Source organism: Anopheles maculipalpis, chromosome X (assembly GCF_943734695.1).
Source record: "Anopheles maculipalpis chromosome X, idAnoMacuDA_375_x, whole genome shotgun sequence".
Lineage (NCBI taxonomy): Eukaryota > Metazoa > Arthropoda > Insecta > Diptera > Culicidae > Anopheles > Anopheles maculipalpis.
In genome coordinates, this window is record NC_064870.1 from 13,147,092 (window position 1) to 13,166,806 (window position 19,715).

Consider the following 19,715-nt stretch of genomic DNA (forward strand, 5'->3'; position numbering starts at 1 on the left):
AGATTTGGTTCAAAAAGTGAAGCCTTGAAGCCTAAAGCCTTTGAAGTTCCAAGACAGGTGCAAGATTTTACCGATGCACAAAAAAAGTTAAACTCACAAGAGCTAAAGAGTAGCTTCGCTTGCCCGAATGTGGTTCTCTAAGAGAAACCATTTGTTATCCAACAGTTTGTGTTTACTTGCCTGAAATGTCAGTGGGCCACCATAACCGCCGATGGTCGCTCACCGCTCGTATTCGTCGACAGTGGGGTCAAACCAATATGCGCAAATCTATCGTGAACTGGGCATGCAAACATTTTGGCCGCAAACTTTTGACCCAAGAATGGTTAAGAAATGAGGTTCCTCGCTACATTTCCACCGCACAATGGTCACCAAAATCACCAGATGCCAACCCGTTGGCTTATTGTGTCTGGGGTATTTTGGACAGTAAGGTTGGAACTAAAAAATACCAATGTGTCGATCAGCTCAAGCAAGCGCTTCGCCGAGAATGGGCCAAAATACCGCAGCGCCACTTTCGCAGAGTCAAATCTGAGGTGATTACGAATTTTGATGTTGTATTTGACAGTTTTGGCTTTTATTTATTAAATTAAAAAATAAATACAAAATATATGAATTGTTATTTTCTTGCAGTTTTTTTTCCATCTCACCCTGTAGTTTAAAGTCAAAATGGGACATGATTTTACACTTTTCGTGTTTGTCAATTTGCTTAAAACAATTTCATGCTTTAAATACACAATATCGTCTAATACTTTCATTAGAGTGAGTTCAGAATTTTGGACTTTTGTTTAGACATATTGGCACTTGTTTTGTGTTAAAACATTTTGCAAACATGTTTGTAAACAAACATTAGAAACGCTCTCACCAAAACCAACTCTTTACCGATGCAGATGCTTTTCTTTTTCTGCATTTTTACATTAAAACGCCATCCTCTTGCGTTGATAGAGCATTAAACGGTCGAGTTTATATTTATTCGAGCTCGAGCATGTGAGTGCGTAACGTTTCCCCCATTTTATGAGTGTGATAAAAATTAACCCAAAATTGATTCCACTCCTTCTGCTTCAAGCGTCAAGCGTCCATTTGTTTGCTTTATCCGAATTTCGGTCCTTCAGAATCGCACTGAAAGAGATAAAGCATGAAAAGAAAGTCAGGTTGGTTGGTAATAAAAATGTTCTGCCACCACAACCACGTACCGCAAAATGTACACAGGAAAACTCTCGGGAGTTTTCCTTTTTTTTGTTGGTTTTGGTTGTGGCATGCGAATGTTAGCTGCCACCCGCTTTTGTCAAGTCAGCACCAGTCGGGGACGAGGGCTTGGAAATGTTTCAATTTAATAATCGGTCCAGTTGCGGTTACGCACAGCCAATGAATGCAAATTCTGGTAGCGAAAACACTCGCGGCATACATTTTGTTTCGACTGATATGAATTACATCTCAATTAGCCGAATTATCAACGGTACAGCGTACTGTTCACGGTCGCCGTTTCTGACATATGCACCGAATGCAAACGAGATGCAACGCGAAATGGCTTATGAACCTTTGAATGCTGCCGAACAGTTCGAATGGTAATGTAATTAAATTGTTTTAAATAAATTATACTACCAAGGTAACGCAAAAAGGGGCTCGGCAGTGGTGGTAAGCTTTGCATCTACAGTTGTGCACAATTTAGTTGGTACAGCGATGAACTTTTCAATTTGGTTTCGTATATCAAGAGCAAAGTTTTCCAACCACAAATCATTGCATTGTGTGAGTGTGCAGCATAAATAGTGACCGATCGGAAGCAAAATATTTCTTACAAAGTTTTTAATCGATTTACAGTGTTTGCCGAGCTCTTATGACAACTTCGTCTGCAATACTGCCAACCCAACCATGCACAACCCACATTTGGTCATCGTTATCGGTGCTTTTTCATTTACAAATCTCATCTTGACAATAGCAAGCGTCACTGCAGTTAAATTTGGTCGTTGTTACCGTAGAATTTAAACCATAGTAACTGTATTAGCTGCTAAAAAGTTTTTCTCAAATATCATTTCGATCTTATCATTCCGAATTCTCCATCGTACAAACTGGTGTTTGCACACCTGCATCCGTTGCTCTGGGCAGTGTGGGTTTTTTGGACGACCACAAACCCTCTAACCTCATAATCGGTTCTTGATAAAGCTAAACCTGCTCAGCCGATAAATCGAGTCAACAGTTATGAAACTCGTTAAACACTATTAAACATTTTGCGGTATGTATGTGCCAGTGTGTGTGTGTGTGTGTGTGTGTGTGTGTGTGTGTATCCAGACTATTCCGGCCACTGTTTTTAGCTTCATCGATCGATGCATTCGCCAGACACACATCCGTTGTGCCGTTGCTCAAACAAGGGTGTAATTGAATCTAGAGCGACGGTGTCTGTGCGGAGAGATCGGGTACCGAATTTTGATGCGATTTATCATATCGATGTCGTAACTAATGAGCGTCCCATTGCATGCAACTCCGGCAATGCAAACATTGCCTGCACGCGTTTAATTTTTTCTCTCTCCAACTCATTTGGTCCCGAGAGTCACCGGCACACCAGTGACTGAGCTGAGCTAGAGGAAAACTCCGGCTGCAGGTGGAGGTTTGACAGCGCGGGTGCAATTAAATATCGTTCGCGGTACACCGCGCGAGGTCGTGACGGTTCTGGCTCTTACCACTCACGCGAAAACCGGTGCAAATGGCATCGTATAGCGTGGCTTTGGGGTTTGGTAAACACAGCTAGGAGGTGTGGCAAGGGGCACGGTTGTGTATCAATTTTGGAAACTATCAAACTCGTGTACGTGCCGAAACAAGCGATTATCGTGCGATGGTGGGAATCGCTGGGAAAATGGAAGCTCCTCCACCTAGTCTATACATGAGCAGTGCTTCTTTAAAGAGCACTAAATCAGCGAACCTCAGCGGATTGATTGGTGACGAGGACCTTCGAACATAATGCTCTGGAAATCTTTTCACCGAGAGATAGAAACCTCTGTGTTTGATGATCAATGTCAGGCCCTGATGTGGTCGGCAATTTTCCTCCACTTCCACCAACAACTACAGCCATTTTTACATTTTTGTCTACCTTCCAACGTTCACTTTCCAAGCATCTCTCTCTCTTTCTCGCGCGTGCGCCCGCTCACTGGATCAGCAATCATTAGCTGAGTTGGTACGTGCAACGGTCTACCACGTGTTGTTTGCTTTCGAAAGCCACACCAAAAGCCAACGGTGCAGAGAATGCGAATGATGACAAGCAGACACCCGGCCCCGCCATATGCACGCATGATGAAAGGGGTGTAATTTAAATGATTACAACCTTACGGTGTTGCTGGTCGGTGGCACGATGTCGGCATGGGTTACGCACCGTGGATGTAACCGCATCGCTTGCTGCACGACCTTTCTTTTTGACGCTCGCCAGAACCGGATATAGTGCCGAGGTTCTGGTGGAAGTTCGCTTCTTCTGATGCTCGCGCCTGGAACGATTTTGAAATGAGAACAGATTAGGTCACTTGAGACTGGAGTGTTTCGCTGTGCAGCTAACGAGCCGATAAGGCCGGATACCATGCGTTAATTACTCGCGGCTGCTTTGGCTCATCGATCAATAAAGTTTGGTTGGCTGGTGACTAGCAGCAGTCGAAAGAAAATGGATAGAATTCTATTGCAGGTTATCTGTTTGTTAGACTTCATTTCTACTCCACCGTTCGTTCGTTGGTTGCTGTTAGAGCAGTTGCCCAGTTATATTTTCGCTATTAAAATTATTGAAACAAGTTCTCCGATTGAAGCTTGATCTGTAGATTGCTCCAGAAGCAGTTTTGGCTCTCTGATATCGAAGGTCACTGCGTCACTGAGAATTCTGAGATGGACATGTATATCCGTCTGATTCAACATCTTTACCGATTGATGTGACTGCACCCTGGAATTCAAGTTGCCGGTGTGTTTGCTGCCACCAGGGTTTCGATATTATCCTGTATTTGGAGCATCAAGAAGTTCAAACAAAATCTCCAACCTATCTCAATTCGATCTGCGATATCAGTTCAAAGATCAGTTGCTAAGGATTACTCAGAAAACGCAGGTTCTGGACGCAATAGGCTCAACAAAAGCCTGGTGTTCTTCTAGCACTAACCCGTAACCTTAAAACGTCTCCCGTCACCTTGTTCATCCCATTTTTCCCAACAGTATCGCCGCACCATCATCATTCCGAAGACTCTCATCACGATCACTACACGTCCGGGTACAATAAGGGCCACACGAATGTGGTTGAAGCGTCGGACGTACTGCGCCAAATACTGAACCAGAAGATCCCGCACCATTCGGACGAGTTTCCGAAAAAGGTCATTGCGCAGTACGAGATCCCGTCCGATTCGAACCCGCCACCATTTAAACCGATCAAGGGTCAAGGCTATCTGCCACCGAACACGATCTACGGTGTCCCAGCAGGGCCGATCGATTCCGTTACGCATTCGCACTCGATCACCACCTCGTTCGGTGCCGGCACCTACCCAAAGCTTATCTCTGCGACACACGTAGAAACCGAACCAGGGCTACCCAGCTCGTACGACATCTACCGCTCGATGTCACTGAAGCACCACGGACCGCACGGTGGCAATAAGCATCACCACACCTCGAAACCAAGCGGTTGGACGTCGCGTGAAGTCGGACACAGTGCGAGCGGTGTGTCGTACGAGCTGCTACCGCCAACGGAATCATCCGGCGAGCTGGTGCACGAGCAGCAGTTGCGCGATCTTACCAAACATCTCGGCAACGGGATTGAGGTGCAGAAATCGCTAGCGTACGAGATTGCCGATCCGTCCGCGTCGCATCAACACCACAAGCGACGCTCGGATGAATCGACGACGGACACGAAAACTGACCAAAGTGACGCCACCGCGACGAAGAGTACCGCCACGTAGACGGTAAAGACTTTGCGAACGAAAACTGGACATCGTACGACGCATTCCTACTACAGCAGACGACAGCAGACGACTTCACGTTTTGCATACGCACACACATACGCACGCACACACGCACGCACCCACGCATACGTACATTAGTGCGCACGGAGATGATGAAGCATTTCGGTGCTGTAAGTTCACGCCATCCCCAACAGTTAGTCACGTTCTCTAGCATCTAGAAAGGACTTGGAACCATTAGTTAATAACCAACATTAGACAGCGTTTAAGTGTTTAGTATGTGCGTGTATGTGTGTGTGTGTGCGTTTAGTGCTTTTAGAGCTTTTACCTTAACCGTGGCGCAAACGAATAAAAGCGATCGTCGATACTCAGGTAAATCGCATGACCTCTACATACTAAAAGCCTTGTGACACTACAACTACTACTACTAGCTCACTACTCGACGCCTGACAGTTCATCACGTGTATTCTCACTACCACGCTCTACTCTCACCCCCGTGCATCCAACCTTCTTCAGAAACACGCATGTCAAACTGCGAAGCGAACGTCAACTGTCACTAACACAGGCGTTAGTCTCACACTGTCGCTAATTCTGTCACTCTTAGTCGCTCTGCTAGCGGATCAAATGTCCTTTTACTCAAGCTCACCCTTTCTCGCTCTCTCATACTCTTTGTTCCGTTGTAATCATGCGAGCTGTACTAACGATTGAATTTTACTCTCTCGTTCTCACTCTTCTTACAGGCTCCGACTACAGCAAGATCGTCGTCGGCTAAGCACACTACGCAGCGTTTTTCGTGACGGTCCAACTCTTCGGCTCATTTCATCCTCATCTCTTCCGTCTGACCTGTGGTTAGTAGTATTGCTCATCAACTACACAAATACTCATGCAATTGTATCGTGATTGGCGCTGGTTTTGCGGCTCGTACAGAAGTCTCAGCATAAGGTAGCTCGTTAATCGGTTCTTGCATCAGCGGTCCCTTCCCTTCAGGGGCACGATTTCGAAACTCTCATCTCTATCTCCACCAAGTGCTTCACCAAGCGAGCATCGAGGTAGGAGCCTTTGTCGTAACTGTATCTCGAACGACGCGTGTGTTTATCGCTGCACGCGAGTAGTAAAAACCTGGCAGGAAACAAACTGGTGCAGAACGTAAAACGCTAGCCTGTAACTGTGTATACGTGTAAGATGTTATTCTTAAACATTTCCATTTGGTTAGTGGGGTCGCGCAAGTGAGGAGGGGGTCCGCTACGGTCCGGCGTGGCGGAGTCCCATGTTCTATTGTATTTATTCGCCATCGCATTTTATGTTTGCGACGGGTGGTTGGCGAGACAATAAAGTATTCCAAACTAATTTGTAATCTTTGAAAGCGAACGTGTGATGGTGTTTGTTTGTTTTGTTTTTATCACTGTGTATGTGTGTGCTTACCGTTATTTGAAAGAAACGTCCAATGTATTTTATAGGCCCGAATGATGAGTTGTTAAGTGGATAAGGATATCTCTGAAGAAAGCGTAACACGTTTTATAGCAAAAAACATCGCAGTTTGCTATAATAATAGCAAGACCTGATGATTGCTTAGCAAGGACAACACAATTACAAGGATTCATTTTCGAAAAGGCTCCAAAAGTTTTATGACTGATATAAAAGGGACAAAACTTCAGATAAGGAGGCGAAAAATTGCACACAATGTTTTATGGTGAATGGCAAGGATTTTCCTGACAAGAATATAGCTAGTTTTTGAGGTTCCATTTTCCCGTGTAGTCATTTTCACCAAAAGATGATGTTTCTCGTGCTTATTAAAGTTTGAAGTTTGTCATCATTTCCTCTGTTGTATCTTTAACTACAAGAATGTTTTTTCCTTTCCATGATTTTGGCAATGTATGGAGGATTCAAATGTTCCTAATCAAAATACCTTGTTTTGAGTCATTCTTAGCTTTTCTATTCCCTGAAGTAAAATATTGAATAGATACAGGATATAAATCGGAATTCGAAGTCTTGCAGATAACAAAAGCATTTCAGAGTATCCAATGATGCTGGAGTTCAAATATGTAAAGCTTATATTACTGATGTTTAGAGTTTGTGTCCTTCGGATTGAACATATCGTAAGCTTCCGACACTACGAAAATCTTTGAGTATCAAAAGTAGCGTGTTTCAAGTCTCCGGGATTGTAACTTCAATAACAGCTTTCCTTCGTGTAGGGGGAAGCTTTTTACTACAGGAAAGCAGTGGGACTTAACTTAAACCAGCCAATGAAGCTTAACTTCCGACAAGCTTAGGAAGCTTTCATGATGGTAGTAGTGCTTCGAAGACTTCTAAGCTCCAATAAACAGTAATCGGATACATTCAAGTTTGTAAAGTTTCCTTTCACTGGTCGGAATAGTCGGTCATCTTCTCCTTGGCCTGCTCAAGATTGAGCACGTCGCGTCTACATGGTCAAGTGGCCAATCCGTTTTCAAGAAACTCGGTCTATGACTGCAGTTCTCCATCCACGGCTACATCCGATCTCCGACAGGATAGACTCCACTTGATCCAGCCAACGAGCTCGCTGTGCTCCTCTACGCCTCGTGCCAAACGGGTCGCTGACGAGCACCTTCTTGGTGGGGCCATGAGTCGGCATCCTCATCACTTGCCCCAGCCAGCGTATACTTCCGGTTTGGCTACCGTCAGGATATCAGTTCATTCTTCTTCGCCACACGCCCTGCTCGCACACACCGCCAAAGATAGTCCTTAGCACCCGCCGTTCGAAAATGACGAGTACATTGGCGTCCTCCGTCAGCATAGTAAAAGACTTGTACCCGTAGAGGAACAATACGCCTTCGGATTTCGCTGCCTACGTTGTTGTCCGAAGTTACGATCTTACCAAGGTAGCAGAACTCCTCTACCACCTCGAGATCGTCGCCGTCAACTGATACTCTGCTTCCGAGTCGGGCTCTATCACGGTCAGAGCCTCCGGCAAGCAGGTATTTCGTTTTCGTCGGATTTATCCTCGTTCCAATTCTATTGGCCTCACGTTTCAATCGAGTGTACGCCTCGCACACCGCCGCCGTTGTCCGTCCGATGGTGTCGATGTCATCCGCGAAGCCAAGGAATTGGAGAGATCGGGTGAAAATCGTGCCCCGGATGTCGAAGCCCGCGCTTCGCATGACACCCTCCAGAGCGATGTTGAACAACAAACAGAAGAGTCCATCTCCTTGCCTCAGACTCCGGTGAGAATCGAACGATTCCGACAGCATGCTCGAGGTCAGTCATACAATGATTTATTTGACTTATTGCCTCCTTTTCGATGGATAGTCTTAGTCCTCACTGTAGGGTGTTTGGATTCACACGGCAGGAGAAATTAAAAATTATTCAATAGAAAAATAGTAACACATAATGATAGTACTGGGTTTATCAAGTCACTTTATGATTTGAACGGTGTGTTTCGACGATTGTTAGGTGTATTTCGTATCGAAGAATTCCGTTCAATCCGAATGTATTTTCGATCCTTCAATTTTTTATACTCTGTTGTGCAGTACAAACTGTTTTAGTACAGCAACAAGAATCCCGGCCCGGAATCCGCTAACAGTCGTTATTGTCTGCGTTGTCCTCACTAAATATCCTTAATATGTCCTGAAAAAATCTTATATTGAAATATTACCTAATGTCCTGGCTGAAGTAACGCTCTATTGAAAAATATCCTCAGTATAACAGTTGTCTGAAATATCCTTACGACTGCCAGCGCCATCTCTTGTTCGGTGCATTTACTAGACACAAGTCCCTCAGGGCTCTAACTCAAAATATCCTTGCACCATCAAGCGGTGTGGTTTATGTCTTGACTACAACGTACAGTAAAAATCGACCAAACTCGCTAAGGACATTCTTCCTTTGGTTGCCATACGAGTGCCCCTCGGATTCGAGAGCAATTCGTCTTGGTTTGAACTTGCTCTCGCTTCATCCCTGTTTTTCCGTATTTATTTGCAAGGGAGCAAAAAAGAGTTAGGGTGATAAAACCATTCTTTGATCTCTCAAGCCCGCGACACTCTCATCCTTATTTTCTCTTTCGCTCTCTCTCTCTCTCGGGCAGGTTTTCTACGGGAAGATCCTAATCGGAGCTTTTCAGCAATTTGCCTAGCGCAACCGAAACGCTCGGCAGATTTTATCCGAACAGCCAACCGAACCGGAACTCTGCACCGTTTCAACCGTTCGCCAGTATCGCTCCATTTCCGACTGGTTGTGGATCGACAACGGTCCAGCTTGATGCGTGATGTCTCAATACTTAATATTTCTCTTCCAGGGGAAAAAACCGTTGCTTACGAGTTATTGGTCTTGTCGTTTTATTTCTTTTTTCGATACAATTTTCCATTGTCACACAGTGCTATAAGGTTTTGATTACTAAATAAGAAGAAACATATCCAAAACAAGGAACCCGAATGAAAGATTCGACCGCGTAGAAAACAAGCTGAAGGAACGACTCTTAAAAATTGCAACGATTTAAATTAAGTAAATTGAGTGCCATTGTTAACCTTTGACGAAATTGGGATCTGTGTGCTTATATAAACTAATACACACTCAACCATAAACATTGAACCTGAAGCAAAATCCGGAAGGACACGGAAGACCCTTTTTTCCGTCTAGCTTTAAAAAAAATGGTTTTCGGAGCACGAAAGAAAGGAACCATCCATCTCCCCAAGGGATTTCCTGCCTGCCGGGAGATGGCAAACTATATTTTCGCTTATAATTCCGACGGCCGGAACAGTACGCTTTTTTTCCCTCCCCCGTTTGCTTGCTTTGCCTGCTTTCCGGACACCATCGGGGCGGGCGGGATCTCACGGGCTTTACCATTCGGTCCCTCCGGGGCTGTCAGCAGCATTTGTTGCTGGTGGTGCAGCTTTGTCTTTATCCTTTGTCTCTGCCCCGAAGGCTCATTAGATGTGTATGTGTCCTGAATGCGTAGTGTGTGTCCTTGGCATCCTTTGGTGCCTTTGGGTGGACCCGAAAAACCGGAAGTGATGATTTGAAGCATCCGATCAAGAAGCGCTTCAAATGTCTGGCGAACAGCAGCGTGCAAAGGGGTTGGAAACTTGCGTCAACAATGTTTTACTTTTTGCTTTCACATTTATTTATCCTTCTCTCTTTCGGGGGGGTTTGTTTTTTTTTTTTTGGTTTGTTTTGCAGTTACTGTTGTTGCTCTCCATCATCCAGATGGAGCAAATCAACCATTCCGAACGGTACGCTGGAATTAGTATCGTCTCGGGAAGCGGAACCTTGGCCGGAACCGTTGCCGAACTGGTGTGGCAGTAGTTGCTTTTACACTTTCTTTCGAGCCGCGAGTTAATTTCCCTGCGGGCAATTTCACCACGCGGATGGATCGTACACGCAAAGCCAGCGCAGCCTGTAAGCAGGAACTAATCTGTAGTCATTGCAATCGTATGCCCTTGCGGTTGCTGTGCTTTGCGAGGAGAGCCAGGGAAGAAGGCAACACCAGGAACTTCACTTTTTCCATTGTACCATGATGCGTTAGGGAAATTGTCTATTTAAAGTTGCAGATTCTTTCTCTCCCATCGCAGACATTTTTGTTAAAGAGATAGGAGAAATGAAGCAAGAGTTATTCCAGGAGGATTTGAATGTTTCTCTGCTAGATTCTTGGATGAGAACAGTATGTACTTGCAGTCCTCAAGGAATGAGGAATGCTTTGAAGACTGAAGTAATCACTTTTGACTAAAAGTGTATTAGTATCTATCTCATACCTCAAATTATAAACAAGGACTTCTTGCTCAGATTCGCAAAAGTTGATTGTAAAAGTATGTCTCTAGTTCTAGTCCTGTAATATTAGTTTTAATTACAAGAGTTCGTAGTTGGTAAGAATGTAAAACGAATATCTCGAAGCTCTTTAACAATTGAAAGCAATTCTATAATGTTTGATATTCGTTGCTTATTATCAAGATACCAAATATTTCATCATCCTCGCCAGAAATCGATACCTCGAGAACTGGCCGTAGTTCCCAAAGACTCTTCCATCTTTCTCATGACAGCATCTGGACAAGACGGACTTCAGCTTCCAACATCAAATCAAGACGCAGAACTGCTATTGGTATGCGCATCAAGCATTCAAGTAACCAAAAACCAAACTCTGAAAAGAAATGGTCAAGATTCACATTAAAAAGTGAAAAAACTATTTCCAGTCCACTCCCAGCCAAAACGACGCCATGTGGGAAAAAAAATGGCGAAGTTTTGCAACCCGTTCCAACTTCAATAAAACTGTAGAGAAATATCGCCGCTGGAACGAGAAACCTCTCAACCAAGAATCCTTTTCTATCCCCAGAAACTCGTCCAACGAAAATTGAAAATCCTAAAACAAATATTACTGCCCAACATCATCATCATCATCAGCGCAATGGTCAGAGATGGTGCGACAAATAAGGACTTGTGATGTCACTGCGTGTGTGTGTGTGATGTGACAGTACCCTTGTGGCTTCATCCGGTGAATTGGTTGATGCTGGGGCAAAATGTTGGGTAAAGAAAGGAATGGCATGCTTGATGCTTGAAACAATAGGTCATCGAATAGGTTGTGCAGGTGAAACAGAAAGAGAGCGTAAGTAGTGATGGTGAAGAAGGGAAACTAGAGTGAGGAAACATGAAATCCGCTTACACGCTCGGATCTTCGCTTCGGGTCACCATTGTCAGAACATGCTCAGCACCAACCAAAAAAAAAAAGCGCACACACACACATACAGAAACACAAAATGGTGAACTAAACCTGTTACATGGCGATTCGGATGTCGTTCGTCTGCTTCTTGTTTTATTTCATTGTCGGAGAGGGAGGGGGTAGGGAAGGTCTAGGGGGGGAGTGGGGGGGGGGGGAGGGGTGCTTGTTTTGTTTGCGTTTCATCTCAGATTGATGATGAAATAATTACAAATTTCACCAACCGAAATGGGAAAGCCAGTGGAAAGAATTCATTTCGTGGTCCGCATTTGTGGTGGTCCTCAGATAAGTGATTAACTTTAGGGGTGAACCAGCAAGGGTGAGGAGGGGATGAGGAGGGTAGAAGAACCACAGTAGGCTTCATCTTGTAGCATACCCACTTCATCTTTGTACGGAAAACGTAACAATTTGGTACGCTATTTTCCACCGAAAATACGCACCTGAAATGGAGCCGATTTTCCCGAACTCTCCATTTTGTGTTTTTTTTGTTGTTGATTTTTTTTTTCGTTGTTATACCCATTCAAGGACAAAGGTTGGTTGGACATGTCGAAGCGGGAAAACTTATTGCCCAAAAGCAAGTTGATGGTACTGTGCGCCACGGTGCAAACGTGGGATGGCTTAACCTCGAACTGTCCACCAGCTGGGCAGCCAAGCCAAGGTGGAAGAAGCGGTGGGAAAACATGAAGATGAAAATGGACAAAACCAAAATGGAGATCGGTCGAAGGTTAAAAGTTCCGAAACAAGCCGTCCTCCCTTGTCCTTCAATTGTATGGTGGAAGAAGAATAGCTTCGGCTTTGAAGAGAGGGAAGGGGGGAGGGGGAGAGGGCGGGAGAGGTAGAAAACCCTACCCTCCACCCTTACCCATTCATCCTCTCTACAAGCCACGCACAGTAGGTCTTTCTCTACTGCTTCTGGCAGGACACACTGTGTCTCTCACTCTCGCTCGGCATTATCCTTTTTCAGTAATTTAACCAGAATGTGTGTGTGTGTAGACGATTACGGTGAAAAATCGGCAAAAAGGCAAAGAAGAAGAACCGTCCCAGCAAAAGCAGCAGAGAAAAAAAAAGAGAAAGAAAACACAAACCAAGGTAAACTAGAAAACGACGCTCGTGAGTCCAGAGTGATTCCCGGTCCCGGTGAATCGCCTTTTCCGATCGCAATGGCGTCCGATGTGGTTGGGTGACTGCTTTTGTGACGCTTTTCCTCCCGTTGCCCCCACCTTTCCTGCGGTTCCTTACCGTCCTGTTGTCGTTGAACAGGAATTTAATCTCTTTCCCGTCTCGAAACCAGCTTTTACCGATCAAAACCAGGCAGGGAGCATAAAATATAAATGCTCCACCTCCGTTCCGAGCAACTGGTGACACTTGATGTCGGTGGACTCCCCACACTTTTTTAGTGCGATTTTCGATTTCTTCGTTCACTTTTTGCTCCATTCTTCTTTGTACGAGTGAGTCTCAAGACAGCGGCTTTGTTCGGTTAAAAATTCTATCAAACACTAATCTCAGCCCCACTGCCAGGGTGACGGGAATAACGCACGGCATCCATTTTTAGGAGGTGAAAATATGATTACACGTTACGCCTTCGTTTTTCAGTGTTGCAAAATTGTGACAGTTTCGTTGAGGAATGTCCTCAAGAGTTCCCGAAGAACATTGATTCCTTGAACAAAAATAAAGGGAGATAGCATGCCTAAGATATATCTTCTAAGGAAGACAGACGTTAGAGTACGGTCATTAGAGGACTACTGCGGTACTGAATGTCGCATACAGATACTGCAAGATCGCCTTCTCTCATCGATCTCACTTAATAAGCAATCCTCAAAGAGTCAACCTGACTGACTAGATTATCATCATCACTACAATTCTTCGAGCAAAGATTGATTTCGAAGGCACACAGGATAGTGTAGCCAGGGTGTTCAACCAGCTTATATGTCAGGTTGAATTTGAATAGAAAACTCTCAAGACTCTTTGCCTAGAGCATCAATGGCCTACATCCTTCATATAATTAAAGCGAGAGAAGAACATCCAAGACTCAGAAGTGGAAGATTTGTGGACCATCTACTTAAAGTAAATCCAGATTCTGTCATACGCAGATGACATAGACATTGGTTTGAGACGTTCTTGAGTAACAAAAGCTAACCAAAGGAACGAGCAGGTGGAACAAAATCTTGACTTGAAGAACGAACCTTGGAGAGAGGCACCTCTGTAGTCCTCCAAAAACCAGAACGCTCTTTCTTTCGGAACTTAAAGATCCCAGGTACGAGAAGTAACCAGTGCTTTCGATATTGAACAGCTTTCTGTTAGGAAGTGGCATTGACATAACTTCTAAGATGAAGCTACCGTACAGAACCTTAAGGGAGTTTGATTGCTTTTGGAAGTTTCCTGAAGCAACTGGTTTGACGATTTATCATGTCTTAGGTCCTCTTCTTACCCAGCTGTCGGTACCTCAGTCCTGAGATCTGGTTAATGCTCATAATTTCACGAATTCCTAATTATTGTACATCACTTGACTGTGAGATAATTGTAGTGTTAGTGTATGGTTAGGCTTTTCCAGAGCTTTCCGAGAGAAGTTTTATTATAGTTATAGAGAAAAGAACATAATTATAATGTTCAAGTAGGAGAAGTAGAATGTAGGAGTCTTTAGATCAGACCAGAACTACACAACTTAATTGACTTCATATGTCGTCAATTTAATTGTCTAAAAATTAATTACATGAAGCACACACTCTCTTCATTCAGGAGGAACACACATACAGAAAACATGTAGTAGTATATCCCTTCGTTTAACATTTCCGACAGTTATCTGATATCCGATTTGCCCTTTTTCCTTTATAGTTCCTCCTGATTTTTTTCTTTTTTGTTGCGATTTTACTGCAACACGCACTCTACGGTTCTGTTTGCAAAATCGATGTCGTATCCGTTAGGAATGCTTGACCACAGTTGTGTGGTTGGCTGCTTCGTCACTTCCGGGCCTAAGGTAACAGGACACCGTCAATTGTTTCGCTCGCCCTAAAAAAAAAAAATGGCGGAACATCGAAAAAAGTATAATGCTTCATAGTTTTCTGTGTTTTTGTTCTCTAGACCATCCTTTTTACCGGGTATGGAGAAAAAGGGACTACAAAAATGACAGTTACAGAGAGAGAGAGGGAGAAGGGGAGGGGGGGGGCAGGGGTGAAACCACAAGAATCATCCCTAAAAATTCTTTCTAGAACAATGGCGGGTTAGGATCAGGTTTTCTGTTAATTTTCAGACTCGTTTGCTTTCTTTCTTCTCCCTTTTTTTTTAACGGATATCAAACACCCACACACATACTGACTGTAGACTACAGTTGGCACATATTTGTGTTTGTGTATGCTTAGGGGTTGACCTCCATCAATTTCCGAACTTGAACCCATTCTCAATATGGAAAACGAGCAAAAGAAACCCGTACACCAAGGAAAGAAAACACAAATATTCTCCCATCTGATCATCTCCCAATCGATTCGGATGTTAAGGAGGGGGAAAAATGTATACACCCACCTACGTACACACATCCACACGCAACGGATCGGAAACGCTGACCAATGTTCCAATATTGACCGATGAGGGTATAGACCATGTGTGAGCGTTACAGTAAAAACGTCGCCCTGGACGACCGAAACCCGGCACTAGGAAATGTGAGGTTATGTTTATTTTCCATTCTTATGCGTGTGTAGGGCTGAGGTGGGTCTCCTTCTCTGTGTATGTATGTGTGTTTTGTGCATGTGTATGCTACCGTTTTCTTCCTTCCGTTTTGTGTTCCGTTTACCATCAAACCGGCAACCGTTTAGTGGCGTAGGAGTCGATCCATTTGGGAAGGACATCGTGTTTTGATCGAGGATACTATAAAGGATAATATTTTCGAAACGGTGTATACACGAAAGCAGGAAAAGACCGTCTGACTGCTGCCTGATTTGACGGGCTATTCGTTTTTAGTTATTTTTTTTTATCCATTTATGGATGTTTTAACAATGCTTGTGGCACGTGGCAGAAAGCGTAATGGGCTTAAGGAAATGGAACATGATATTTTGTGGGATAGTTGGAGCAGGTTGGATGGAGACAATTCCAATAAGAAACGAAACTAAAAATCATTTCGAAGATACTTTTGTCTTGAAATAGCAACATGGTAGGCGTTTTGAATATGAAAAACGCCTAAAGTTATGCAATATTTTCGATTTCCGGTCAAATGATCTGGCGATATTACTAACATTGTGTCAACCACTAGGCTTCCGCTTCCAGAAATTGGTATTTTATGCCTGGTGTATTCCTAGAGTTATGCAATTTGCACGACAAAACTACATCATTTTCTCTTGTTAAAGCACTGTGCAAAGAGCAGATAAAAGCTCTTCACACCCGGCACGGCACTATCCGGCTCTTCGACAGGGATCGCTTACGCGTTGAGGTAGAATTTCGAAGCCATCAACACAGAAGATGGCCGCTATGCTACGGGGATGGAAGGACACAAAAAAAAGGGTTAGAACAACTCCAGTAACGGAAACGGATCGTGATAAAGAATGGAAAGAAATTAAGCCAGCAGCATCGAGCCACGATTAAGCTTAGTCACGCGCTAGCGTTACGTAGCGAATAAAGGTGACCGGTTAAAAGGCGTTCAAGATGGCAGACGGGCCCGGAAGGTTATTATTAAAATGGTCGATTCTCTTACCCCTTGCGGCGTTGCGACGTTTCTAGCGTGTTGCGTGTTCGATGCTCACCTCTCAATTGACGTGATGCAATGCAACGTCCAGTTTGTGCAAAACAACACAAAAAAAAAAAGCATCGAAAGCGGTCGCTTCACTCACTTTTCTTTCGCACGCAATGATTGGTACATGGTCTTTCCCTCCTTCCCTTCCTCTCCATCTAACTTCCGCTTCCTTTTTCCCCGCGAGACCTTCGTGCACAACAAAAATTGACCAGTTGTCGATCGCTTCGGTATTATAACTTCCCCTTTCGCGACGCATACCCTTTTCCCTACCCCTTTTTTCAACCGGACGGATGGAAATTTCTACTCTCTTTAACCTTCTGCAGTATGGCCGGGGAGAGTAGAGCTAACCATGTTTATTGTTACACTGTTTGAATAATTATTGACAGCGCGACAGGCACAAAAGAGGGAAGCGGAAGCAGCATAATTAGCTGCACTTAATTTGTGCCTGCGTTCCTGGTGTGGCTGGCCAGGTTGAATATCGCGCGAGACAGAGGGGGAGGCAGAGTGGTTCGCAAGTTTTACCACCATCCAACAACGCAACAAGAGCGCAAGCACACTTCGCAAACCTTTCCACCGTGCAGGATTTGTCGTTAAGCGTGCGAATCTTGTTGCGGTTTGGGAAGGGAAAGCAGGGCGTGGAGAAATCGGATCGGTAAAGTGTGAAACCTGTGAACACATTTTCCCACGAGTGATTTTTTTTCCCTGTCCTTTTTTGTTGCTTCTGCACTTCACCCAGATTGCTCTAAGGAAATGTTCCCAGCTGGAAAAACTTTGTCCACCGAAGAACGAATCGATCCCAATTTCTCTTTTCTCTCCTCTTGCACTGGTGGGGGGGGGGGGGGTTTCCCACCCTGTTCACTCTTTGCTTCCCTTTGATTTGCGGCACACGGCACACACCTACCGAGCCGTGTTTCAATTTGTGCAGCGTGCATCGAGTACGATAAAGTTTTAAATCGATTCCATTGCACCGAACCCGGTATCGACCGAGATCCGAGACACAGGACAGCACTTTTGCTCTCTCTCTCACACTCACACACATACTCACGCAAAAAAGCTCCTATGCACAATGGGTATAGCGAAGGGTAAAATATGGAGCATTTACCATTAAGCACACATAATCCTAGAGGATCACACTGAAAGACGTCAAAAGCTGAGTTTACTTTGAAATTAGCTTATTGTAAATGATGTAATACGATTAAAATTATCATTACTGCTTTGAAAGATTACTCAATGAGATGCCATCATCTAGTCCAGAATATCTAGTGTATGTGAGCCAAATTTTGAGGCTGTTCAGAACGTCCTCAAAACGTTCATCCTTGTCGGATCTTGATCTGTGAACCGGGTTGAAAATCTTTAAACTAATAAATCAACCATTTACACACAACTTCACTTCAATCCCAAAGGTCGAATGCACGACTCTCAAGAACTCAGGGAAAAGAAGGCTTTTTAACCCCGTTCATGGGGAAAAACAATTTGATTCGCAGACGCCGTCGATGGCGCGTGAGTAAGAGAAAGACCAGGCGTCTCCATCGTTCCACTATCCAGACCGTGGGTGTTGAGAAAGACCAAGCGTCCGCATCTATCCTTAAATCATTCGGGTAGTTGTTGAGGTGAACAGTTTAGATAATTGGTTTGTTCAATGCAACGTTTAACTTCAGTTTAACTTGGAGATGTTGACCAGCCATTAGATCATTTTCATACAATCAAATAAAAAATTTCCATCATGTCCACATTTATTCTAAAGCATCCATAGTGCTCCATAGTCCATAGTCGCTGCACTGCTCAAACCTTTTTACACCAGGAGAGGAAACACTCCTAGCATAGTTTATATTTTCCTATACCTCTCACCGATAGGAAATAAGGAGTACAAAAGTACTGTTTGCCCTGTAAAGTAAACCTCCGAAACCGAACGCCGATGGACAGACGAGGTTTTTTCTACTACCATCCACCATCTCGGCCCAACCCGGCCCCCAACCTGGACGGGATACCCGATCGCCCGGTAGCATCCGATTGTTATTTGCACCGCAAGTTGTGCATCCCGCCCAGCAGCTATTAAATGGAATTAAATTGAAACCCACCCATCCACAGCAAGCTCATCACACTCATTACTGGTTGTTGGACTGGATGAACGACGGACGACGAACACGACGTTTAGATGCTTTACTGCCTTTTCAAAACGGATGTTCTACATTTTTCGCCGAATGCGCAACGCAGTTTGATCCATTTTTTTTTTTGCTTTCTTTCCCCGACCTCGGTGTTTATTACTGTAAAAGTGAAATAAAAAAAAAAGCAAAACAATCGCAACGAAAACTGTACACACCCCGTCAGCTGCGTTTTTCACCGTATTATGTTGGAAAGGACGAGCCTTTTTTACGTGTCATCGTTCGCATAGACATCGAATGCATCTTACCCAACCTAGCATGCGCCAGTGGCGTGCACATCGGTCGTTTAAATGAAGTGATGGTGGAAAAAGTTTCATCCCTCCCTCAATTCGCTTCGATGCGAAGCGTTTGACACAAAGCGGGTAGTAAATGCAGCGTAATGAGTGTTCCGTTTGACTGTTAGGAAAGGGACTATTTACAGCAGCAGATTGCTACAGCGCTCGTTCGATTATGGGTATTGTTTTAGTTTTGTTCCTGTCGGGTGATTATTCGAAAAGGTTAAAAAACGCATCGCTGTCACAATGAGGTGCGGCAGAAGCGGGCTATAGATTTCTACTCACATCACTTGCATGTTGCATGCTTGAACACTATCCAATTTTATTGCTGTCTTTCTACATCTTTTGTAAATGTTCAAACAAGCTTAACTCGCGGGTAGCTTCAAACACCAAGCAATATGCAAGGGAGCCTTAAATGATGTAGTTTCGAGATGCGGGTTGCATCCCAAACCCAAACTGTCATTTGATGTTTTTAGGGTTGTGTAAAATAATTCTTCTTACAAAGAAGAGAGCAGCTGCTACCTAACATGTGCAAGATGAGACCTCCCGATAGTTCCTTGATCACTGATAGCTAAGAGTTCGAAGAGTGCGAAGAGTTACCACCTGAGGGCGAAGCGTTCAAAGAGTATGAATGCTCAAAGAGTACGAAGAGCCACCTCGTGATGGCAAAGAACTCATAGAGGGCGAAGATCTAGAATCTGAAAAACCCCAGTTAGAATACAGCACCATCCAGAAGACACCCGCATAGAACGCAACACAATTCAGATGACACCAGCAACATTTGCGCATTAACCATGGGCAGACGAAAGACGACACCGGTTACAGGCAGACATGCCAGAACCAGCTGCACCGTAGGAACTGCATCACGCATCGGACGATGCAGCAACCAGACACTAACGCACGCAGCACGTGACAATCCATACAAACAAATAGGGACTGGTCAGGGAAGAGAACGGACAGTTTCAGTTTAGTCATGCACATGTC

The 19,715-nt window shown here is 44.3% G+C and overlaps 1 protein-coding gene across 1 annotated transcript in view; it reads left to right on the top strand.

Moving 5' to 3' along the window:
• The window catches only part of LOC126563579 (uncharacterized), a 47,921-nt gene extending 43,020 nt beyond the window's left edge, over positions 1-4,901 (top strand). Inside the window, exon 7 of the mRNA XM_050220228.1 lies at positions 4,168-4,901. Coding sequence (XP_050076185.1) covers positions 4,168-4,901 — 734 coding nt within the window. The remainder of the gene's footprint in view (positions 1-4,167) is intronic.
• Positions 4,902-19,715: the final 14,814 nt, after the last annotated feature.